Source organism: Carex rostrata, chromosome 8, assembly GCF_964058835.1.
Source record: "Carex rostrata chromosome 8, lpCarRost1.2, whole genome shotgun sequence".
NCBI lineage: Eukaryota > Viridiplantae > Streptophyta > Magnoliopsida > Poales > Cyperaceae > Carex > Carex rostrata.
In genome coordinates this window covers 8208308-8233599 of record NC_135925.1, presented here as the reverse complement: position 1 = coordinate 8233599, position 25292 = coordinate 8208308, and the positions used below count along the sequence as shown (strand labels likewise).

The window sequence follows — 25292 nt, the reverse complement described above, 5'->3', positions numbered from 1 at the left end:
CCACACGCCCACACCTAAATGGAATTTACGAGGAAACGCTGAAATGATAATTGGATTTGGATGGATATATAAACATAAATTATGATCGACCTAAAATTCTAGATTACTGCATAAGAAGAAACAATTAATGTAAAGAATAAAATTTTATAATCGGATAATATTTTTTGTGTGAGAGTTTACAAGTTCAAAATTTCAGGTTAGATATTTATTCTTCAAAATCTCTATTTCCTTGATTTTTCCCATAAAATTATTAACCTTAATTAAATTAAATTAAACTAACCTTTTGGTTTAGACAAAGACAATTTTTTCAGTTTAGGCACGTCAAGAGTAGTTCAGAAAATTATAAGATAAGTTGTAAAGTTGAAATTTGAAATTTGCAATGGAAAATAAATGAAATAGCAAATTTGTGGAATGAAATCTACTCCTTTTCTTGAGAAAAGGAGGACCCTCCTATTTTCCAATTCAAACCGTTTAAAATCGATCAAACGGCTTCAATTACATCTGATTTATTTGTGCTTTGAGATTTGTGCCATGTTAAAAAGAAATTGAAGCCGTTTGATCAATGTTGAATAGCTCAGATTGGAGAATAGAAGGGTCCTCCTTTTCTCAAGAAAAGGAGCAGATTGGCTTCCAAATTTGTCATATCTAATATTCAAGAGATGAAACTCAGTTTTGCTATGTATTTATTATTCACTGGATCAATATCTAATAATCAAACTTTTAACAAGTAAATGTCAGCCTTTTCATAATACATAATTGAATATTTTAGATAAAGCCGTTTAGTGCCAGTGCAAACCAAAAGATTTCAAAGATAATTATTTTTTTTTTAAAAGGAAAAAAAAAAAAACGTAGTGGCTGTACCGGCCGGCTCCGGTGAAAATCTCAAATGACCTTTTATATATTATTATATTTGCAATTTGCAAAATGGAAACAGACGACTTCCGGTTTTCTTTCGGTTGAAAATCGCATGACGAAAATGCCCTCAAGGTTGTACATTTATTTCTGAATATTATTGTTTCAAAAGAAAAGGGAACTTGCGTAGTTGCGCGTTAAGAGTGACGGATGTAAACGGATCGGATAATATCTGATTTCGTCCGGATCCGAATTCGAAAAATTACATAAATTATCTGATTCGATCTGTATTCGTATTTGTATTAAAAAAATTATAACAGATAAAAATACGGTAAGATTTTTTAACTATCCATATCTTACACTCTTAAACTACAACAAATATACTCTTTGTTCATAAATTAATTTATTAAATTACATATTTATACTAATGGATAAATAATTTATTAAACTGTATATACATATATAATTTGAAAAATAATATAACACTATGATATAATTATTTATTAATATTTTAATAATATGATATATTTTTTTGTAACTAATAAACTTATTATGAAAAATATTAGATCTAATTTATGAATAAAAAATATTTATTAAAAGAAATGAAAAAAAAATATTTAGATATTATTTTTACTATAAAATATATATTAGTAATTTATTTTTAATTATCTGAATTATCTGATCCTTATCCTAAACATTTAATATATGTTTAGTATCTGATTCGTATCCGTATCCGAACAAAAATTATAACGGATCGGTTCGAACTTGGACCACTCTCTGATCCGTGACGTTAAAGCGTCTCCTCTCCGCGCTTCGGTTTTCTTATATTTCTATGCCTCCAATCCTAGTAGAGGCAAAACGGGGGTTCCATAGAAAGATAAAAAGATTTCTCTTACCTTTTCAACTTTTCGAACCTAAAAAGAGTTCTTTTAGCCTCTCGATTCGCCTCTCACTCTGAGCTCAAGTGCACAAAATCTCGACCTTTCTCGATTTGTAATCCTCCTCCTTACTTTTTTTTGCTCCCATTGGATCTCGTGTTTGTATATTCAGAACCTTTTCCCGGAGCACGCTAAGTGCGGATTTCACTAGATTCTGATTTTTTTTTTAAAAAAATAAGTACATTTTTCAAACTTTGTGATTTCATCTCGGGCCTATTCATCGATAGGTTCAGAATCAGATAGTTTTCTATCAGATTCTGAGAACTATCGGCTCTGTCTTTCGATTTCGCACTACTGATACATACTACCAACACTTTAACCAATATCACCAGACAAGTTAAAGTATTTCTTAATTGGAGATGACCAATTTCAGATTCCTGTTGTGGTTTTTTCTTATTGGCATATCAAATCAAAACTTCTCCTTTGTGGAATCGCTTGGGATGAATTGGGGCACAATGGCAACACACCCGTTGCCTCCAAAAATCGTGGTGCAACTGCTCAAAGACAATGGGATTCAAAAGGTGAAGCTTTTCGATGCTGATTTCGCAACAATGAGTGCTCTTGCAGGGAGTGGGATCGAGGTAATGGTGGCTATACCAAACAACATGCTTGCCACAATGAACGATTACTCGGCTGCAAAGAAATGGGTTGATCGGAACGTGACCAGGTACAATTTTGACGGAGGAGTCAATATCAAGTAAGTATCAACCATTTCTCACGATTTCTTCTCTTTATATGTATTTATTGATGCGTTTGGTTTTATGACGATTGGGTATTTGGGTATGTAGACGCGTACTATTTTAAGAAACAAAGACGGGAATAAATCATAGGGAATAAGCAGTACTGTTGCAATCATTTCTCGGAAAAAAAAAAACTGGCTAATGGGTTATTGCTCTTGGGGGGAATAGCATTTAGAATCCGAAACAGATCTTGTTTAACACTAATTAGCTTATGTAACAGTATCCGTTCTCCGATGGTGTGGTGCTAGGAGAACTGTTGTGCAATATATATCACTTTACCTCATTTAACCAACATTTAAATTATCCACTGTGGTAACTCTATTTTTATATACTCGCAATGCCTTAAGGAAAAGGATAAAAATAAGGGTATACTAAACCAAAAACATTTTTTGATCTCTGTTGAGACATGTTTATCTGGCATTATTTTTTTTTTCTTCTTCCAGCTTTATGTACTTGTGACTAGGGACTAAAAAGGGGCATTGATTTTTCTACTAAATACATGCCTAAATACCCTAAACAGGACACAGTGATTTACTGGAAAAAAATAATGATGTAAAAATTAGTAGTACAAATGAAAAAAAGGTTTCAGTCATGGAAAGGTGGCACCTTACAATGGAAAAAGGAATATTACACCTCTAAAAATTACATCTTATGATTTCCCTTTTTTGTTCCACTTCTTGGTAGGTATGTGGCAGTGGGAAACGAGCCATTCCTCTCATCATACAATGGCTCATTTGTGAACATCACATTTCCCGCCTTAAAGAACATCCAGAGTGCATTGAACGATGCAGGGTTGGGAGACAAGATCAAGGCAACGGTTCCGATGAATGCTGACGTGTATGATGGCACTCTGCCGTCAGCTGGCCACTTTCGCAATGACACCTCCATCCAAATGACTCAGATAGCACAGTTTTTGAGCCAGAACAATGCACCTTTTACTGTCAATATATACCCGTTTCTGAGTCTGTATTTGAACGAGGGCTTCCCAATTGATTATGCATTCTTTGATGGTATGTCAGAGCTCTTTCTTTATCTTACAAATACAAATACCAGGGTTTAAGCCTTGATTGTTAATCAAGCCACGCCAAAACTTGAAATAAATAAGAAAAATAATGCTAAAGTAAATCGCGGTGTTTACTGTCTGAAAGCCAATGCTGCTCTGATAATTTTTCCAACAATTTACGCTACTTTGCAAATTACACCTAACAGTTTCTCATGCAACAATGCAACCACAACCCACAAATATTCAGACACAACTACCACCAACAATTAGATCTGTGATGTGATAAACCGTGGTTCTATTTCATGGAAAGTTGACAATATTGCCCCTAGTGAAAATTTTCAACAAGGAACCAAGCAAAAAGGATTGAGGTATGCAGTGCATAGATCAGCTGGCTCGTGTATATTACCTATGGTACATTACAATACTATCACCAGTCTTGAATCTGACTGCTACAGCCTACAGCATCTTACCTGGCAGTTCAATAAACCTTGGTTCATTTTCCCTTTCTAGTCCTATTATATTAGTTCATACCTAACTAAAATAACTTCCCTTTTTCCTCTGAATACATAGGTACCAGCAACCCCGTAGTTGATGGCCCGATCAGTTACAGTAATGTGTTTGACGCCAACTTTGACACACTGGTCTCGGCCTTAAAAACAGTTGGTGCTGGCAATTTACCGATAATTGTTGGCGAGGTTGGATGGCCCACAGATGGTGACAAGCATGCCACATCAGCATATGCACAGCGCTTCTACAAGGGTCTCCTTCCCCGTCTTTCTTCAAATACCGGCACACCTCTTCGTCCCAACCAATATATAGAGATATACCTCTTTGGCCTAATTGATGAAGACGCCAAGAGTATTGCTCCTGGTGCTTTTGAACGTCACTGGGGCATTTTAAAGTATGACGGCCAGCCCAAATTTCAGATGGATTTAACAGGTCAAAACAAGCCTGTGACTCTAATACCGGCCCAAGGAGTTGAGTATCTCTCAAAGACCTGGTGCGTCATGGACCCCAATGGGAAGGACATGGACAAAATTGGAGATGACATTAACTGGGCATGTACTTATTCTGACTGCACTGCTTTGGGTTACGGATCCACTTGCAACGGGATGGATGCGAATGGCAATGCATCATATGCATTTAATATGTATTTTCAAGTGCAGAATCAGATTGATGAGAGTTGTGATTTTGGAGGGAAGGCTATGACCACCACACAAGATCCGTCAACAGCTGCGTGCAATTTCACCATACAGATTGTGGCTGCACCCTTCGGTTCAGCAAGTGAAAGAGCGCCGCACAGGATCATGATGATTCTGGTGGCATTATTTTTGGTGCTTTTCTTTGTTTAGTTACATTGTATGTAAAAGGCCTTTTTGTTTTATTCAATTTGTATGGAAGGTTGTATGTTTTAATTGGATTGAAATTTTGAGCAAGTAAAAATGACATTTTGTATCTGGGTTGGCTGGCAACTTGGCATGCTTGTGTACATTGTTCTTCATATTTGTTATATAGGACAAAGAGTAGAACCTTATATCCCATGTCTTGGAGCTGCCTAGTTCGAACTATAATCCTTTTTATGGTGATGTGAATAAGATAAATGGGTGTTGATGAGTCTTTTTCTTTTTCTTAATTATTCTGTTCACTTACCAGAACAGATTTAATTTGCATTTTCTTAATGCTGTTAGCAGGTTAGTAACTCAATTATATTTTTCCCACTTGGTTAGATGCTACAGGGATGCTATTTTATTACTCGGCATATTTATACTCTACTGAAAGCAATTAAGAAATTGCTGTTTGGTTATCTAATCTAGTAATCTGATAGTAGAGTTTCCCTTTTTTTTATGGCAGGTACCTAATAAGAAGTTCAGGTAAGGCTTTCAATTTTTATGTTTTTGTATGCTGGGTAGGTTGGGAAGAAATGGACTTCAACCTAGCTAGTGATTAGGTTCCACCTTTTGTTACAGCGCATAAATGGTTTGCTTATTTTATTAGTTCATGTCAAGCATAAAATACTAAAGTCCAAATAATAAAAGTATGCATCTGGATTCTTCATTTCAAGTCAACTCTTTGCATAACCTGGATGAATAAAATTTATATCCTCTTTTAAAAATCTATAAGAGAAGGGATCCAACTCTTATGTATTAAATATTTTAAAATATAAAAAAAGTTGAACTATATTTTCTCTTCTAAAGGTATCCCATATAATTTTGGAACAGAAGTCTGATTGCAAAAATCCAAAATTTCTGATCAGATATTTAGAAAAAGGCAACGTCTGCCACCAAACTTTGTAAACTAAGATATTTAGAAAATTGCATCTCATTCTCACACAATGTTGTTTATGAAAATTAGTAACTAATGAAATAAGTGAAGACAATGTCAACCGTAACCAAACACAAATGCAAAAATATTCCAAAATCCTACTCGTGGCACAGTAAAATTTCTCTTCCATTCCTTAGTCTGGTTGGAGTATGTAACCTTCCGGCAATGCCAGCTGTGAAGAATTGACAAACAATGGCACATCGACTTCAATCATATTGAGGTTCAAGCTGCTGATCAGAATGGAAAGTGGAATTCAGCTGCTCTCTAGGTGAAGCATCAACATCCAGCTGCTCAAAATTGACTTGAGTTAATGGCACATCGACTTCAATCATGTTGAGGATATCCTCCATGTCAAACCTGTCGAAGTCCATCCATATGTTCTCTATAGGAGGTTCAAGCTGCTGATCGGAACGTGAAGTAGGATTCAGCTGCTCTCTAGGTGAGGCATCAATATCCAGCTGCTCAGAAACATCTACTTCTATCATGTTGAGGATATCCTCCATGTCAAACCTGTCGAAATCCATACATACGTTCTCTTTCTCTATAGGAGGTTCAAGCTGTTGGCCAAGAGTTGTGGAGCATTTGCATGATGTGGTAGGACCATCAAGCTGATCTGGAAAGTTCACACGGGCTACTGTGCCAAAAAAGGCTCTTGCGGCTTCATCATAAGCTTTTGCAGCTTCTATGGCAGTGGTAAAAGAACCAAGCCATAGCCGCCGTCCATTGGGTTCACGGATTTCAGCGACCCATTTCCCCCAGGCACGTTGCCTGACACCCCTGTAGGTACATTTCGAATTCTCAGGTCCGCCTTTGCCACGCATGCAGCCCTTCTTGGATCCCTTAGTGGGCGCTTTTTGGGCTGGTCTGGCACTGTCTGCCGCTAAATCCAGCTGCAGGTTTTGTTTCCTCCACTTCTGGATTTTTTCGGCAACGGTGCCCTGGCCTGTGCGGGAACTCCACTTCTTTCTACAACTGATAAACAACAATTATTAGATGTCTTCAAGTACTAATTATAAGAATGTCACATGTTAACAATATAATAATTATGAGATAAGTGAAAGACCATATACCCTGTAGGGGGTGGCTCAGCATGATAATATGCATGGCCGGCAACCTGCACGGCAAAAGATACATAGAATAAATTAACCAATAAATTAACTTTATTATCTGTAATAAACAACTCTATTATAATCAATAAAATTCATAATAATACTTCATGCAATTGATCATACACTTAAAGCAAAGGGCGGTAACAAGTAGTTACTCCCAGTGCTTTACTTCTATCAAAAACCTTACAAACACTCAGAACCTGCATTCATTCTAGTTCTCAAAACACTTGCTGGAAGGATGTCGCTCTTCTTGCTGTCATAGGTGATCATGCCAGTAGGGGTCGCGATGAACCACCAACACATGATCTTGATCAACCTACACCAATAGGGGTTGCTGGTTTTGGGTTTTAGGGTCACTACTTGGAAATTCAAATTGGCTTTTGGGTTTCAGTCTGATCAGGTAGGGGCGCTTCTGTCATGCATTTGTAGTGGCTTTGGGTTTCTGTCTGATCAGGTAGGGGATCAGCTTCTTGGCTTGGTCGGGCCAGGTCAATCTTCAGTTGTCAGACATGGTAAACAAATGATGGATTGAAAGTAAAGTGCCCCAAAAGAAAGAACCTGAGCAAACCCACCTTCTCATACCATCTTTATCATCAGGTTTTTTGTTTAAAATAACAATCTTTTCAGCCCACAAACAGTTTAAATTAGTGTACAATCTCCACCACCATCGTAAGAGAAGTGAGATGTTTCGTAACCTCAAGTTAGAAACTCCCATTCCCCCCCCCCCCCCCCCCCCCCATTCTTTCGGTAAACAGACCGTATCCCAATTAATTAAAGAAATTCCAACTCTGTTTTCTTCATTTTTTTTCCCCATAAAAATGATCTCCTAATTCGTGCAGCCTCTGAGTTAACCACTTTGGTAATAGAAAACAAGCCATGAAATAAATAGGAATTGAAGAAAGAACCGAATTAACAAGTTGCAACCTACCCCCTCTTGACAGGAGCTTCCCTTTCCAACCCTCCAACATGCTTTCAAATTGTTTAATCAATGGCATAAATAGAGCTCTTGTAGGTTGTTCTACCTACTCTGTGTGTAGAGAAAGAGAAAGACAGAAAGAAGAACGCGGGCCAACGAGTTGTTGGCCCAGAGTAGAAATTTCCAAAAACAAAACACAAATAGAAGCACAGAATGCTCCTTGAAGATATAATATAACATTTATATCTAAGCTTCAAACCATGAACATTGATTTTTAATTTACATATATGTAAAATTATTTGATCAAACATATTACCAGATAGCCTAAAATAGTAGCAAGTTAAGAATTATCAGCATGGTCAACAACATAAAAAGGGATTGGGGTCTCAAGTCAAACCGAACTCCTAGCAGAGTCTGATAATTCTAAGTCATGGGTTTCTTAAACCTTCGAATTGTCATGTCTAGGTCAACCAATGGGTTGAGCTCGGTTGGGTCAGTGACATTTTATAGTGCGATGGAAAAAGAGAATAATATCGACGGCAATTCCGCCAAGTTTATTAGTTCCTGCAGAAAAGCTAAAAAGAGGGTCCATCCAACCATGAAAATCCTTAATGGCCGGGGGCCCAGCAAGGATAAGTATCAATATAGAACAACTAAAACACATCTAACTGGCATATTTATACGAGAACCACTCATGAATAGCAAGTGCCAAAATCTAGATAGTACCTGAGTGCTGTCATAGCCTGCAGCTGGTTGAGGATACCCATGGTAGCTGCTTGGGAGAGGTACGGTGCTACCAGTAACAGGTCTTTTACCAGGTTCTTGATTTGCTGGATGCAGGTATCCGCCATCTGCTAGTGAGTAGCCACTATCGTCCGGAGGATGGTAACAATGGGCAACCTGTGGGTACACTCCATCGGCTGCTGGGGGAGCATATCCACTCGCAGTTGGAGGGCATTCAGATCCAGGAGGCGGCTGAGAGCAACCGCTGCTTGGTGATGGGTATCCACCAGATTGAAAGCCTCCGTATGTACTCGCATACATAATTTCTTCAAGGGGCAGGTTCTCTTTTTGCGGGTTTGCATGCAGATAGGTTGAGATCTGATACAGGGCCCTTTTTACACCAGAAGGGGTCCCAAAAATCTGAACATAAACAGAATTAGGGATATAAGTCCATAATGTGTGAGTTCAAGTACTGATTTTTTCATTATTTAAAATAACAAAGAAAATTGGGCACAAGAATGCTTGCTGCAGTGTACAAGTCACCCTTACGGAAAAAATATTTTATTTTATCAGAAACCAAGTTTTGATGAAAAATGACAATAACTAACGTGCGCCATCGAGCATCAAAAACATATTTTAAACAAACAACTTCACCGATGCAAACTCCAAATTACCTAAGTCATTTTTTCTCTACGATAAGAGACACTACAGAAGATATTTTATTATTTGTTAGGCTACATCTGGCATTTCCTCCAATTTGAGGCGTGCTATGTACAAACAGAATTTCCCAGAAACCATAATTTACCTGGACCAGCTTGTCAGAACACATTGCACATGGAGGGAGATAATCACGAGGCAGAACATAGATCCAAGGTCCGTTCTCCGTTCTCAGCTGTTGAATAATCGTGCCTCCCTTGCCAATCACACAACCGGCTTGGTTGTGCGGTATCAGAATGCGGGCAGATACCTCCAGCTCTTTACCACCACCATGCAATATTTCATCTCCCACAATTATGTCGTTCACTTTCAAGAGGGCATCTTGGGCTGGGCAGAGGGGTTTCAAACCGTCCCCATTTAACTCCTCAGTGCTAGTGGAGTTCCCAGTTTCCCCAGGCCAGTCACTCGCATGGCTGTAGACAATTATGACCCTATTAAGGGATGGAAAAGAAACACATGATTATTAAAGAAGCAAAAATGATAAACAAAAGATCAATTTTGAATAACTGCTTAGATTTTAATAGATCTCTCAAGATTGACCAATGCTACAGCAACATATATTTCTACAAAACCAGATTGTAAAATTTAAGGAAAGAGAAGTAAATAAAACACAAACTAGGGCAAAAGGTGACATCTTTACTATTCAGTGTTTTTTTTTTCAAGGGACAAAAAGGAAATAAATGACATCTTTTGTTGATATTCAAGGGACAGCAAGGAAATAAACGACAAAGTAAGCAAGAAAGACAAAAAAGATGACATCTTTTGTTAATATTTAGTGTATTTTTTTTTTCAATTTCATGTCCTAAAGAATGCCAGACCTAAGAGTGATGTTCTTGACGCCAACCAAATCAACTTGATTTTCATCAATTTTTACCCTGATAATTTAAGCAAATAAACTCTAATTACCTGTCATCAGACCCAGGCACAGCATCAGCCACAAGGATCTTTGCATTAGTCTCAGCTCGGAGAGACTGTATGATCTCCCCCCCATGGCCCAAAATGCTACCAATTTTTCTTATTCGGCATAGGATCCTGAAGAGGGTTTCAATAGGCGCTTCTTCCTCTGTCTCTTCATTGGGCTTTTTCCTCTTTGCTGCACTGAAATTGGGGTTGCCGGAGTTAGGGTTCCACCTCTTCATGACTTCTATTACCTGAAATAATTATTGAAAGATGGAATTAGATGATCAAGAATTAAAGATTTGATGTGAAGCATGTCATAGACGGCTTTGCCAGGATAGACCACCGAGCAATAAGCACAACATGCAGTGGCTGGGACAAAATAAAGAGATAGAGAGAGAAGTACCTAAGATAACTCTTGAGAGCTCGCACGAGAGATGGAGGAGGAGAAGAAAGTCAAGAAACCCTAGTCGAGATTATGCTTTCTATCGCAGATGGGAGAATAGGACTTATGTTGAGAGCGGGAGTGCAAAGAGAAAGTGAAACGACAGGCGATGGAGAAGGGAAGGAGGGAGAATGCAAATAGATAGTACAAGTGATGGAGAGCACTTCAGAGCAAAGAAAGAAGCCACGAAGGGTCGGTCGACTATAAATTGAAATGGAAGTTGCTATTTTTAGCGCACAAAATTCTGAACTTTAGCGTTTCTTAAATTACCGTTTTACCCTTGCTCTCTCACCAACTTAATTAGGAAATGAAGAGACGGTTAAAAAACAAGTGGGGTCGATTTTGTCTTTTCACTTTTCTTTTATAACTCAATTAGTCAATTACTGAAAGAACTAACAAAAAAAATTTAATAAAAATAATAATATTGAAAAGGAAAAGAACTAAGAATTTGAAGCGTGTATGAATTTTCATAGAAACAAAAAACGTCTTCTATACATTATTTGTTAGGTGCTTACACAGCCCCTGGGTCAATTACAACAGCTCTTCAATATGAAAACTAAGTGATACGAAGCCATTTATTTCCCAACCGTAAATCCTTCCTTATTTATCAATAGATGTGTTTAGCATTTTGATTTAACACCATAAGCATACAGTATGGACCTCAGTGTGGCAGAACTCATACGATTTAATGTTTAGAGAAGAGTCAAACCAAATGGATCTAGCATGAGGATAGTATAAGAGAAGGAATTTAAATATTTATGAGGAATTTTCATTCGAGTTTTAAATCCACGACCTAAAATGTAGGTTGAGTGCAAAGAAATTGAATAACTTTTATAAGTTCAATCAAATTCAAACTATTTTAAGGACTAAATAGATTAAATGCAATATTTTTTTTAAAACGATTTTTTACGCATTTCAGACTAAATTATGGAAACAAAAAAAATTAGTTGGAGTATGTTAAAAGTCATTTGAAAGAATTTTAATATTTTTTTTAAAAGAATCATCAAGAGTACCTTAACAGTCTAAGTATTATTCATTGACAAATTGACATAAAAAATAGCTTGGGTGTTGGATAAGGATGAAAAGATATTATCCGACTAAATCCAGATCCATATTAAAAAAGAGTGGGGTTCCAATGCCTCATTTTTTTTATACCTCGTCATACTTCATATTTTATATCTTCATTTTTTTTATATTCAAAGTCTAAATTATCAATCCGAACCGTTCAACATGATATCCATACTAAAATATGATTAGGGATGAAATTTTATATTTTTTGAAATATTTTTGCTATTTTTTAAGAAGGGTAGAAAATCACTGTTTTTTTAACAGTTCAAAAACAGTAATTTTGTATCTATCTTAAAAAATAACAAAAAAAATTTCAAAAAATATAAAATTTCATCTCCGACTCTCCGTGCATATTTTAGTATAAATATTTTGTTGAACGGTTTGGATTGACAATTTGGACTTTGAAAACGAAAATATAAAATATGAGGTATGAAAAAAATGAGGCATTGGAACCCTCCTCATTCAAAAATTAGGTACAAAAATTCTATATTCAAATATATGTGCGGATAGTGGTATGAATATGATTTTGGCCCCCCCCCCCCCCCCCCCCACAAAGTGCTGGACTGTTTGTACCTATGTTGATAACAAGGGCGGAGCCACATTGGCGTCTGATATTAAAAATTAAGTCTAGATCCATATGTTTGTGGGTTTTTGCCTAGGAAGCGTCTAATTGTCCACAGAAAAATTGTCATTTGACGCACTAATTCTGTAAAATTACTAATTCAATGCTGTAACTTGTATAACAAATCTTATAAAAACACACTTTAAATTTCTAACATTCAGTGGGACCACTTTATGTACTTGCAACTTGCACAACTTGCCAAACTAACTGTACTTGATGCGGTACCACTTGATGTACTTATCTAACTTGCAGTTAATGACAGTTTTAAAACTTTCTAGAACATTTTAAAATTGAACCACTTCTCAAACTTGCAGTTTTTTCAAAATAATCTCGAAAATTATACAAAATTAATTTTTTTTAATCAAATCTTCTTTTTCAAAATTAAAATTAATTTTAATTTTTTTGAAAAAAAATTCATAATTTTTTTCTTCAATTATTAATATTTATATATTCATTTATATCCTATAAACTATACATACTGTAAAACATAAAGATGCAAACTATAGAACTTCAATACGGTAAAATTTTTAAATGTAAACTATAAAACTAACAGATGCAAACTATAAAACTGTAAATCTGAAACCTAAAACACTATAAAACTGAGATATACACGCTGCAAAATTCAATACTATAAATTTAAAAGATGTAAAAAAATAAAATTAACAGATGCAAACTATAAATCATCAATACATCAAATATTCACAACCACGTTGTTACATTAGTAACTGTTCACAAGATTAATACTGTAAAATTACAAGATGAATACTGTAAAATTAACATGGTAGAAATGCTAGATCCGTTACTGCATACAATGAAAACAACAAATTCAACAGAAAAAACTTGCTAGATTTGAATTTCGCCGTCTTCTATCCGATTAAAAATTACTCCTGAAGGTTCTGTCGCAATAATGTTTAAACAACGAGATCGAGTCAGTAATATAAAAAAAAATCATCATTGCAAAGGAAAAATGAATGAGAGAAGAAAAATACAAAAAAAACAAAAATCACGATTTCATTTGAATGAAAGTCAGTATCAATGAAATGGCGACTAACTTGAATCAACTCGCGATGAACTAGGAAAGAGAAATTCAAAAGAAGAAACAAATCGCGAATAGTTTGAATGAGATTCACGCCTGAATCTCCTATCGCAACGCAAGAGGAAGGAAATCGCAGAGCAGATCTGATCGGAAATGAAAGATTCGGAAATGAAATTCAAAAAAAAGAAAGGTACAGTGTCACATTATATAGGAGGAGATGGGATTCGTTAGAAGGTGGAGATCATTGAAAGTTTAAACAATTGAACTCAGAATTAGATAAGGTTGTAGACAGTTAATGGACAATGGACTGTGGACCAAGACCTTTTCTCTTTTGCCTATCCCACAATTTAACTTTACACTATTCAGTTTCCAATTTTTATCCACACTGGACTTTTGCTTATTCTTAGCAATGGCCCTGACTAATAAATTAGTGTCAACTTTAAAACTTGTAATTTCTTAAGAAAATAGTAATTAGTTGCAGAGCCTAAAATTTGCAAGCTCGTCATGTACTAAACTTTTTTAATGAATTTCATGTAAAGGCACGTTGTTTGCTCTATTTTTTATTTATTTATTTCAATATTCTTCTTAAATTCACAAGTTTCTTATTTCTATAGATTTATTTCGTTTTTTTTATATGATCACTGGACACATGTGTAGGTTCTATATTTTAATATTTAATACTTCTTCTTTGTAAAGATGCTTTCCGTTGCTTTTTGCATGACTTATTTGCATTTATAAAAATGAGTTATTTCTATTATTATTGTTATGCCAGAAATATTCATTTTAGATTAAAAAAAAATAGAATACAATATTATAAATTTCAGAAATTAAGTACGACATTGATTTTTTTTTCATGTTAGATATTAGAGAAAATCACATAATTCTTATTTTTTTATGTGATTACTGAATATCATTAATGTGATTCTCCATTTATAAATTAACCTAAAATAAACAGGGCATTCCGACGCAGATGTTTATTATTTACATGAATAAACCATAATTCTTTAGTTCTCATATAATGAAACATTAGCAAAGAAATTTTGCATTTTATAGTACTTTTAGATTACCCATGTTATTAAAACTCAGCTTTTAGATTACACATCAATATATACGATTAAAATTCGTCCAGTCATAATAAATATGCAATTATAATTATGATAAAAAAAAAATATCCTTGTTATAACCAATTATGAAAGAGAAATAATTTATCAAGAAAGACCTTCCACAAGATATGATTATCGATTTATCCTTTTTCTTTGGTTATCGACCATTCTTTTCCATACATATGTCAACTGTTTATTAATGAAAATAATCTGACGACTAAGATTTTGTTATCAAAAATTGTCAAGTGATATTTTATGAAAAGCCAAACTCTTCCAGACGCAATCTTAGTCTTACATTTTTGCAACATAGGAACATCAGACCCAACAGTACATTGCACAATTGGGCGGCATTGTTGAAATACTACAGTCAATGTACATAATATAAGCAAAATTCAAATTCAACAGAAAAATAACCACAAGGAATACATACATTGACAAATGTAGATTCTCATATAGAGCTACATATGATTACAGGATTGGGTCATACATTTACCAATTCTCATATAGAGCTACATATGATTACAGGATTGGGTCATGCATTTACATCAGCGCGCAACAAATATCCCTCAAAAACCTAGCCTCATATGCCATACTAACTCGGAAAAGAATACATTTGTAAGAAAAACCTTGCTAAAAGAACCTAACTACACTAAAGGAAGGATGACAAAGCATGTCTTTGATCCATGCAAGTTAGAAAACAAAAGGAAGAAGAAAAAATGTGCCGTGAAGGTATCTAGTTTTACTTAGCTGCGTACCAATTCTGTGCACACTTAGCATCTACAGATAGGTCAACCTTTAGGAAATTTGTACCATAGAACGGCTTGGACATGCAATCTACAACTATGGATTTGGCCAGATCAGCAGATTCTGTAGGTCCCTCCAATATAACCTCATCGTGCACCTGGCCCAAAAACAAATTTTAGCTTTTGTTTCACATGATTCCACTTATCAAGGACCAACGGCATAATTATGGAACCAACAATAAATGATGATTAATAAACAAAAACTGAGAGAAAACCTGCAACAGGAGTTTCCACCCTAGCTCCTTCAAACGAACATTCCTATCTATTTCAAGCATTGCACACATGGCAACATCTGCTGCACTACCCTGTTAATACCAATTAAAGAAAATCACATCACAAATTCCTTGTTTTTCAGAATGCAGTCATGAACCATTATTTTCTCAAGTCATGGTCTTTACATGAACATTAAGGTAAGCAAATACCAAACTGAACATCAAAACAACCCTTTGTACCATTTTGGCTAAACATACCTTTTTTGATGTAGCATAACTATTTTAAAGAATGCTTTTACCTTCCTTTGAATCCAGCAACCATTAGAAACAAGTCAGTGCTAATATAGGACTGAGATGTAAAGAATTCAAAACCAAATACCTCGTCAAGTATAAATTAATGCTTCTATTGGACCAAGGTAACACAAATAAAAGAACCAACTTTAGGAATCAAACTGGTTAATTAAGAGCTAGCCCAAAACAAAGAATAATATAATATGATTTAACAATCATAAATATTGTTGCATATGACTCCGGCCATACCTGTACAGGAGTATTGATGGAAGCACGCTCAATGTGACCCCGCTGAGCTGCACTGACTTGGTACATGGAAGGAAAGCGGCGGGCCCGGCCCAGCAGAGTGTACACACATCGTTCTTCTGCTGCTTGCCTCTTTCTCTTTTGCTGCCACATCAGCACTTCCTGCCTTTCTCTGTACCACAATTTAACTGTTTCCTTTGCTTCCTTCAGGGAAACCTGCAGTAAGCAAATAAATGGGAAATATTATAAGGCTGATTAGACACCAAACAAACCAGAGTGGAAAAAAGAAACAGAAGACAAAAATTATTATGAACCTGCACCAATAACATTCTGGCTCAGTAGTACTGTTGGTACGTGCTCATTTAAGGTACAAACCTACTATGGCACCTGAATGAATTGGTACTAAAATGAAATGAAATGCTATCTGCATATTGGTACAAATGTATTAAAGAATTAATAATTATGCAAGAGGGAGGTACCTTCCAATCACGAGCAAGCCCCATGGGTGTCTTCCCATAAGCAATGGAGAAATTGAGCATCTTTGCCTTCCTTCTCTCGGAACCAAAAGCATCCTTGAATTAATCAAAGAAAAAAAAGTTGAATTTGCTATGCTTGAGATTGTAATATTACCCCTTATTTTAAAAAAAAAATGGAGGTCAAATAGTTTTTCTAAGAAGGGTTAAAGTTGACAGCTGCAGTCAAGTTTTTCAACAAAAAAAATTAAAGGGTGAAAAGAACTGTGGTCAACAAAGTAAGTTAAATGCTAAAACTGCCTGTGTAATTTGAGCATTATTTTTCTTCCAAATTGCACCCACTACTAATTTTTCTCTTCTTTTTTTCCTACTTCCAGAGAAAAATCCACTTCCTCTTATTTACAACCGAATACTCTTCACTGGTACAAGCTAAGGCCAGGCCAAACAGCTATAACTAACTCTGATTACCATATGAAGGGGCAGATTACTCAAAATTTCAGGGAAGATCCTTTTTCACCACACAAATCTAAGGATTTAATTTTTCTCAAAATATGTGTACTAGTTGAAAAGATGAGAAATATGGAGAGCATTTACAAATAAGAATATAATGATGGGTGCATTTTCCAAAAGATTCACTTTAATAAAATAAAGACTTTATATACCACTAAAAAAAAGATAATAATCAACCATTTGTAGATCAGTAATTCAATTCTTGTAAGGGTGATGTCCCGGATTAAAATCTCAGGGACGACAAGACATATAAGCTGATGCGGTATGGATACGGCAATACAACATGTTCAGAATCTAGGATAGGATATGCATATACATATTATAGTTTTTATTATTTTTATTTTACTTGTGAAATAAATATGCTCTGACATAAAATATACAAACTTATTTTTTTTGAAAATAACGAAATATTAAACAAAATATGGTTAAATAAACTTTTGTTTTTTTTAAATTATATACATAATACCGGACAGATGGATGAAATGAGCAAAACCCATATGTATTTTGTTGTGTACAAAGTCAACATCAATAAATGAATTCTACCTTCAATAGAGGAACTGGAGGCTTCTCCTGACCAGGCTGAGGATGCCACTCAAGGATCACCCGTTCCTCTTCAACTGCCTTGCGAATATGATCATACATATTCATAGCTGTTCTAGAATGAAAATCGCCCCCCGCTTCAAAAGCATCTAACATACTTTGACAACCTGCCAGGTGTGCCAAGATCCTAAGCTCCAGCTGTCATGTAAATTACCCATTACTAGTCAACAGAACTAATTCAAAATGGAATATTGTGAAACACACAATATTATGCTGCACTTAGCAAAAACAATCTACTTATTATATTTGCAAAGGCAGTGAATATGAGTTTTGGCAAATAATACCACTGTTAGATTAGGACAATTACAAAGTAATGTTCGGTCAAATCTTGAAACTGTAATGCTATCTTCAATGAGCTACCTTTTATTTGTGAAAATACATAAAAAAAAAATAACAGTTTCGGATTTCGTCTCTCTAGTTGTACAAACATGCACAAATATGTCAGGAAGCACAAGGTCAAAGTATGAGAAAATGAGAGAAAATCAGGCACTTCATCAAGCCAAACAGATATCGAGGATCACCATCACACAAGATGAACCAGCATTTTAACTTGTCCTAGCTTGGCACAGGATTTAATGGTCATTTTTCCTTTGGGTGAGCATTCAGCGCACAGTTAACAACGACCAAAGGCACAACAAGGAAAAACTAGAAAAGGGAAATACAGTCTGAAGCCCAAGATGGTATTGATACTGCATTGGCTGGTTTAGTCTGGTTATACATCTGAATTACTGCATAAACTAAAAAAACAATCAAGGTCGCAAACTTCCTCAACCTTTCTCCATATTAGTTTTAGTTTCAAAACTCAAGCGCAAACAATGGATATGCACCATCATTACAAGTACAGGCAATGCATGTGTGCCGATATTCATAAATTTGTAAAGTGTCATTTTGTAAGATCAAGAAGCTTACAAGTCTATACACTAATATTTCTTGACCATAATCACGTTAGTGATTGCATGCCAGCTCTATTAATTTGTTACAGAACAATCACTAGAATTTAGAAAACTTTGGAAGTTCACAGTCACTCTTAGTGTAGGTAAATATCGTTAAGATTATGTGTTTGGGCAACTCATGGCACAAAAAACCAGAGGCAGAAATGCTCTCTAAAAGTGTACATACCTGCCCATAATCAGCCACAATAAGAGACTTTCCAGGTGCTGCAATAAAAGCCTGACGAATCTTATACCTATCCTTCTCTAATGCTGGCTGATTCTGAGTAATAACAAAAAAATAAAAAAATCATTAACCCAGCAGAAGGCATCAGGAGATATTGAAAATTTACTGTATTAGTAATAAGTAGTAGGAAACCTGTAGATTTGGGGCCCTTGCTGATAACCGCCCTGTCTCGGTGTTGATATTTAGTGAACAATGTATCCTCCCATTCTGACATGATATATGATCTCCCTATTTAACAGAACAAGTTATATTGATCAGATATTATAATACTTTTAGAATGGTGGAACAAAAGTAAAAAGGAGCTCCCACAATAATATGGGAAAAAACCATCAGGCGTGTTTCACATACCCAACACGAATAGTTACAGGCTCAACCATATCTAGCATCCAAAAATTAAAAGCTACATAGTAATTATAGTGTCACAAAAAATCAAAATGGGTATGATGCAATCTGTCTGGCATACTCAACTCCCTTTGGTTGTCTCACTTATTTTCAATCTTTCAAGCATTTTTGAATGATCAGAATGCAAGATAACAAAAATTGAAGTTAAAGAGGGGAAGTGAGAGGGATAGTTAAAAGAAACAGTAAAAAGTTGAAAAAATATTGTTTGTCCTAAAAAAATCAACTGCACAGTTATACAATTTTTCCATAAGCAGGAAGCAGGTAATTCTGATTTTCGAAGACTTAGCTCCACTAGGTTATTGTAAAAAGAAAAAAAATAGTAATCTCAGCTCAGAATCCAGCATACCTGTAAAGGAAGGATAAAATTGGAAATCAACGAATCAATTGAACACATTTCACAAAGGGCCGCAATGGCATGGCATGCTTCCTTCCCCTTCTTCCCCCTACCAAAAGCATCATATGCTGCGCCATACATAGACCTTTCAGAATCCTCATCATTTACACCACCCACCTCAACCTCACCATCCTCTCCACTTTCTTCTTCATCAAGTGTATAGATGAGCTCAGTAGGGATTTTCCCAGCCAGTGATTTCAAGGCACTACCACTCACTGAAGGCCAGCCACTGGCAGTAAAAGATTCTGTTTGCATGTTCTCTACAAGACTGCAGAGAGTTATGTTTCGGTTTTTAAGAGGGGCCTTTTTACCGTTTTCAATTATATTTTCAGTGTTTGGGATTTTAAATGTCCGGCATCGTGGCAATGTCTCATCAGGATTTTTGCTGCCAAAAGTTTAGATCAGAAACTTTTTAGAAAACGAAAAAATAGGGAACAAAAAATAATGAACAAACTAAATAGTCTTCAAAGTTTATATATCATCCTTATAATTAGGTGTTATTTCCGAATTTCCTCATTAGTATGATAATGAAAAATGTAACATTTTCAATGAAGCAATCTAAGCAAGTAATGTCTAGCACAACTACTTCATTTCTATCTGTTGCAAACTAAGCTAAAGGAAAGGAAGAGTCCAAATGATATTTAACCACTCTTAAAATCCAAATGATGCATTTCAAACTTCAGGGCCAAATGAAGAGCTGTTTCGAACTAAAGGAACCTTTTAACTCTATTCATCATAAATTAATTTGTCACGTACTTATTTTGGACTCCACCAAAGAGGAGTTGACGAATTTGTGCATCACTTCCCACATTCATATGCCTAGCATCAGCACAATAACTGGAAGCCCAGTCCCTAAACTTATCAGCTGCCATTTTCTGCTCAGCAATGGCAACCTTCTCTATCTCTGACAGGTAGGTCCGGTCAACCAGCATTCCTTCAGTCTCCATTTTTACTAAAAGTGCACCAAATGGAGACCAGTACTCCCTGTAAAAGTCGTACATTGTCCCTTTACAAGACCCTTCAAGAACCCACTTCATCTTCTCCAACTTCCCTTTCAAGCTTTCATAAAGCCTCAGAGTACTTATCGAATCAAGTGCGGAATAACTAACCCAGAGTTCTCTTTCTTCCCTTTGTAAGGTTTCAACCGAGTCCATTGTGACTAGCTTTCCCTCAGAGCCATCTTTTTTAATTTTCTTCTTGCCAAAAATGGATTTCATTGAGATTTTGCCTATGTTCAATGCAGATTTGGGGAAGGAATGAGTGCCTGACATGACTCTTGAGTCACCACTGAGTGCCTCAAGAGAATAGCCACCATCAAGCCTTCTAGAAGAATCCCAAAGCCGCGCCATGTGCATTGTATCAGCATGAAATCCAGAGAGATTTATGCCGTAGTTCTCTATTATATGACTGTCAAAACTGTAATTATGCCAAACCTACAAAAAAAGTAGTGGGAACATATAGAAATAAGATTCTCATAATCAAGCCAAGAAGAAAACAATCAAATTGCTTCTTATTTATTTGTAGATCAAGCAAATATATGTATAACTAGCTTATATAAATAAGGCAAGATCCAGAACTTTTAGGGTCAATTTGCAGTGCTTAGGAAAAAAGTACCCAGAATTATATATATACATGTGTGTGTGTGTGTGTGTGTGATCCTTTTTTATCACATTATCCAACAAATGGAGCTACTTGGACATATTTACTAGTTGTAACTTAAAAAATGTAAGGCACTGTTAGAAACCATGACAAACTAGCTAAGACCAAAGATGAACTAATAGAATGACCTTTTTAATCAGAGGGTCTTCAAAGAAAGGCACAAATTCCTTCAAAACATCTCTTTCCCCATCAAGCACATCAACCCAAATGCAAGGTTTTCCATTTCCAAAATCAGCTTGCATGTCAGAATTGTGTGAATATATACTAAAGCATATTAGCTCTCCATGATTTACAGGTGTCTCTTGCTTCACATCGATCTTGGCTACCTACATTGAGATTTATGTTAATAACTGCCAATAATTAGGCACAGATTCAGCGCACCTCTATATATTACATACACCGATTTTGTATAGTACCTTTCTCGATTGAAGTATATTGGCTACTTTTTACTTGTTATAATTTTGGCACTTCTATCAGTTGTCTGAACAATTTTGGCTCATGCAGATCTACAGTGTTGAAATTTGATTCTGTTGAGGTTGTGTCCAGTGATGTTGAACTATTACGTGCTAGCTGGTAATATGTCAGCTTAAGTTTGACTATCAGCTAATTAATTTATATCTTTTTGTTCTGTTTCTTTGCCAAGCTTGAGGAGCATAAATTTGTTATTAGTAGGGTTCAACTAGAACCGATACACTCAGACTCGGATACAACTTAATTGCACTTATCTTGGGGTTAATAAAACAACTGATGGTTGATTAGGCTAAATTTAAACAACATTGCATATCAAGCTTGGTTTGGTTTTTGTTGCATAATTGACAGCTGATTGAGCTCACACTGAACAAAAGGAACTTAACCATTGCTTAAATATGCCCCATTTAAACCTGATTGCTGAATAAAGGATGAATTGCATCTTAATTGCATGTTGATAGTTATTGCTTTAAAAGTTGCGGATGTAAACCTGCAGTTGTATATCCTCACCAATATTACCAACACGTTTCAAACTGAACAGACCTAGAAACTTGGTCAAAGATAAAAGCTATTTGATGAAATAATAGTAGTGAGCCGGGATACCGATAATTTAACGAGTAAACATTGAGAAACATTGCAAAGAGAAATGAGTGGAAGTCTCGAACTAACAAGGGTTTGCTTTATGGTCAATTGTACTCAACTCAAATCTAGTTGCAAGATTGGCTTAATTGAAAAGTTTAAAATTGACTTGCCTCTGTATCGCAGCCATGTATGAAATTTCTGTACTTTGTTGTAAGCAATCGAACAACCCTCTTTGCCTCTTCTATATTATCGACCACTAACACCTCATTATATACCTGCCTAAGCCTCTCACTTGCATCCTTTGGCTTCTTTCCAAAACTTTCTTGACTGGCCTTACTAGAATTAAGCTGCCTTACAGGTGCATCTTTGCTCTCTTCAGTCTCTTTATCCATGACATGGGTTCTTAGTGATCCATTAGACACGTTAATGTTCTTAAGACCCTGGTGAATATTGCTCTCTTCAGTCTCTTTATCCGTGACATGGGTTCTTAGTGATCCATTAGACCCATTAATGTTCTTAAGACCGTGGGGAATATTGCTCTCTTCAGTCTCTTTATCCGTGACATGGGTTCTTAGTGATCCATTAGACCCATTAATGTTCTTAAGACCCTGGTGAATATTGCTCTCTTCGGTATCTTTATCCATGACATGGGTTCTTAGTGATCCATTAGACCCATTAATGTTCTCAAGACCCTGCATATTCACCGGAAGTTCTTCGACAGTGCTTTTACTTAATTGATGTTGAAGTTTTAGCCAATTGAGTTTGTTTGTCTCTTCAACCCAGAGTTGCTTCATAGTTGCAGCGTTGTCATGATTAGCAGATAATTTAGGATTCCTTGAACTGTCCTGAATTCCAAATTCAGAATTGTTGCTCTGCACTCGAAGCTGCTTATATGGTTCACACCTGTTAGTGGAGAAGTAGCAACAGTTCAGAATAACAACTGCCGCCTGTTACTAAAGATAATGGATCGAGCTCCAAATAAGCTATATATTACATTTGTTCATTGGGCCCAAAAAAACCAGAAAACAAATGGGATGTACTTAAACACATGACCAAAAGAATACTCGCACATACAACAGACAGCTTTAAAATCCCGAAAACACTGTCTAATCTTTTAAAAAAAAGTGTTAAGAGGGTATCAATGTATGCTGAGTGCCAAAACGTCCAGTATACAAAAGCATGTGATGGACCTAAACAAAAGGTATACAGGTGGTCGCTAAAACATAGGCCATTTTGACTCTTGACCACACCACTACTAACCTAACCGGTCAAATACCACTCATAAGAGGAAAGGACAGACTATGGGCCGCTACCACGCATTACCGTATGGAGTGAGTGAGTGTGTGTGTGTGTGTAGGCGGGGGCGGGGGCGGGTAGTACAAGTGAAGTAGTAAATTTGCACATTTACCTCGAGCGGTTGGTGAGAGGCTTCAACAGAAAGGAGGAGCCAGAGCAAGAGCGGTGAAGAGAGGAAGCAAACCAAAGAGAGGAAGAAGAGCAGGAGGAGGCACCTCCCCGAGCGGAGGCCGACGGATGTGCCATGGAACCGCTTCGCATAGCGGAGCGCTTTCCAGAGAAATCTCCGACTTTGTTATCCCCTTGCCGCTAGTCGGTGGGGAGGAGGGTTTAGAGGGAGAGGGGGAAGCCAACAAGGCGGCATAGACTGCTGTGAAGAGGGTTTTGGGGTGAACTGGAAAGAACGGCTTTTTGTGGAAAGATATAATAAAAAAGAAAATTTTGCACCACCAGAAAAAAACAAATGGGGAGAGGGCGATTGATGAAGAAAGTTACACCTTTGTTTAATCGTATTCGTGTGATTAGAGAAAAAGAAGGGAGATCTTATTTCTGGTCCGAGGTTAATAAAGGGAGAGAAAAATATACGCTTGTAACATTCGCAGTGGATAAGTGGACTGCTCTTTTCTCATTGAAATCATCTAAATTGATAATCTGAAGTATTATTAGGTACTTCTGTATAAGTTAATTTATACTTATTTAAAATATACATTACTTTTTTGTACGATTAAATCTACTAAATTTCATTAAAATTGATTAAGGTCGCGCAGCGTGCGTATGTGCGTTCTTTTAATCAATTTATAATGCATTTGGAATCATAATTTTTTTAAGAATAATTATATTGATCCCCTCACCTCTGTCCCTCCATTTAACCTCGCACTCTCTCTCTTCAAATTAACTCCCTAAACTGCATTTTATCCCCGCATTAATTCCTCTAAGAATTTTCATTTATCCCCGCATTAATTACTGCCCTTTAATAACAATTCCCGCATTAATTAACAATCCCCACATTAATTATACTATCCTCTAATAACAATTCCCGCATTAATTATATTATCATTTAATAACAATTCCCGCTAATAAACATTTTATATGTTTATTGATGTTCAAAAAAGTACTTATCATTGTTCTGACAAGTATTTATCCTTATGTTTGAGAAGTATTTATCATTGTCCCTGACATGATAATACTTTGATTTGATTAAACATTACTTATTGACAAGTTCAAGAAAGTATTTATCGTTGTTTTGACAAGTATTTACGATTATATATGGGAAGTATTTATCATTGTCACAGATGTTTTACTGTAAGTTGCAATTATGTCTGAGAAGTATTTATCCATTTAACATAAAGTATTTATTCATGTAACATAAAGTATTTATCATTATGTCTGAGAAATATTTATAATTGATATTTTATTTAAAGTTGCAATTATGTCTGATAAGTATTTATCCATGTAACATATAGTATTTATCCTTATGTCTGAGAAGTATTTATCATTCATATTGTACTGAAAGTTGCAATTATGTCTGATAAGTTTTTATCCATGTAACATAAAGTATTTATCAATGTATTATAAAGTATTTATCCTTATGTCTGAGAAGTATTTATCATTGGGTGAGGGGATAGTTTATTTAATGGTCCCCAATTGTGCGGGGACAATTCAGAAAAAAGGAAAATTTGTGCGGTGATA

At 35.8% G+C, this 25292-nt stretch overlaps 2 protein-coding genes and 1 long non-coding RNA gene across 3 annotated transcripts; 1 reads left to right on the top strand and 2 right to left on the bottom strand.

The window, feature by feature from the left end:
* The first annotated feature begins 1660 nt into the window (after positions 1–1660).
* LOC144558672 (glucan endo-1,3-beta-glucosidase 8-like) lies at positions 1661–4990 on the top strand. The gene is made up of 3 exons (XM_078307517.1): positions 1661–2487; positions 3215–3540; positions 4104–4990. The coding sequence occupies exons 1-3, from the start codon at positions 2150–2152 to the stop codon at positions 4883–4885; spliced, it is 1446 nt and encodes a 481-aa protein (XP_078163643.1). The 5' UTR covers positions 1661–2149; the 3' UTR covers positions 4886–4990.
* Positions 4643–5135, bottom strand: LOC144558673 (uncharacterized). Its single transcript, XR_013512962.1, has 2 exons — positions 5052–5135; positions 4643–5014 (listed from the first exon to the last, which is right to left on the bottom strand). It is a non-coding gene; the product is annotated as an uncharacterized LOC144558673 (long non-coding RNA).
* Positions 5136–14901: 9766 nt separating this feature from the next.
* Positions 14902–23994, bottom strand: LOC144557714 (DNA polymerase I A, chloroplastic-like). Its single transcript, XM_078306273.1, has 12 exons — positions 23716–23994; positions 22474–23210; positions 21386–21579; positions 20355–21031; positions 19551–19983; positions 18935–19030; positions 18746–18838; positions 17570–17764; positions 16523–16615; positions 16047–16259; positions 15510–15599; positions 14902–15392 (listed from the first exon to the last, which is right to left on the bottom strand). Exons 1-12 carry the CDS (start codon positions 23862–23864, stop codon positions 15231–15233), a joined length of 3132 nt encoding a protein of 1043 aa, XP_078162399.1. The 5' UTR covers positions 23865–23994; the 3' UTR covers positions 14902–15230.
* Positions 23995–25292: the final 1298 nt, after the last annotated feature.

Bases quoted from the DNA above. Each gene is read 5' to 3' on its own strand.
- LOC144557714 (XM_078306273.1), bottom strand. From the start codon at position 23,864: ATGCGAAGCGGTTCCATGGCACATCCGTCGGCCTCCGCTCGGGGAGGT. The intron at 21,032-21,385 runs GTCATTCTATTA...CTTTTTTTGTAG, and splicing joins AAGACCCTCTGATTAAAAAG to GTTTGGCATAATTACAGTTT. The intron at 19,031-19,550 runs GTATGCTGGATT...TCTGTTAAATAG, and splicing joins ATTTTATCCTTCCTTTACAG to GGAGATCATATATCATGTCA.
- LOC144558672 (XM_078307517.1), top strand. From the start codon at position 2,150: ATGACCAATTTCAGATTCCTGTTGTGGTTTTTTCTTATTGGCATATCA. The intron at 2,488-3,214 runs GTAAGTATCAAC...ACTTCTTGGTAG, and splicing joins GACGGAGGAGTCAATATCAA to GTATGTGGCAGTGGGAAACG. The intron at 3,541-4,103 runs GTATGTCAGAGC...CTGAATACATAG, and splicing joins TGATTATGCATTCTTTGATG to GTACCAGCAACCCCGTAGTT.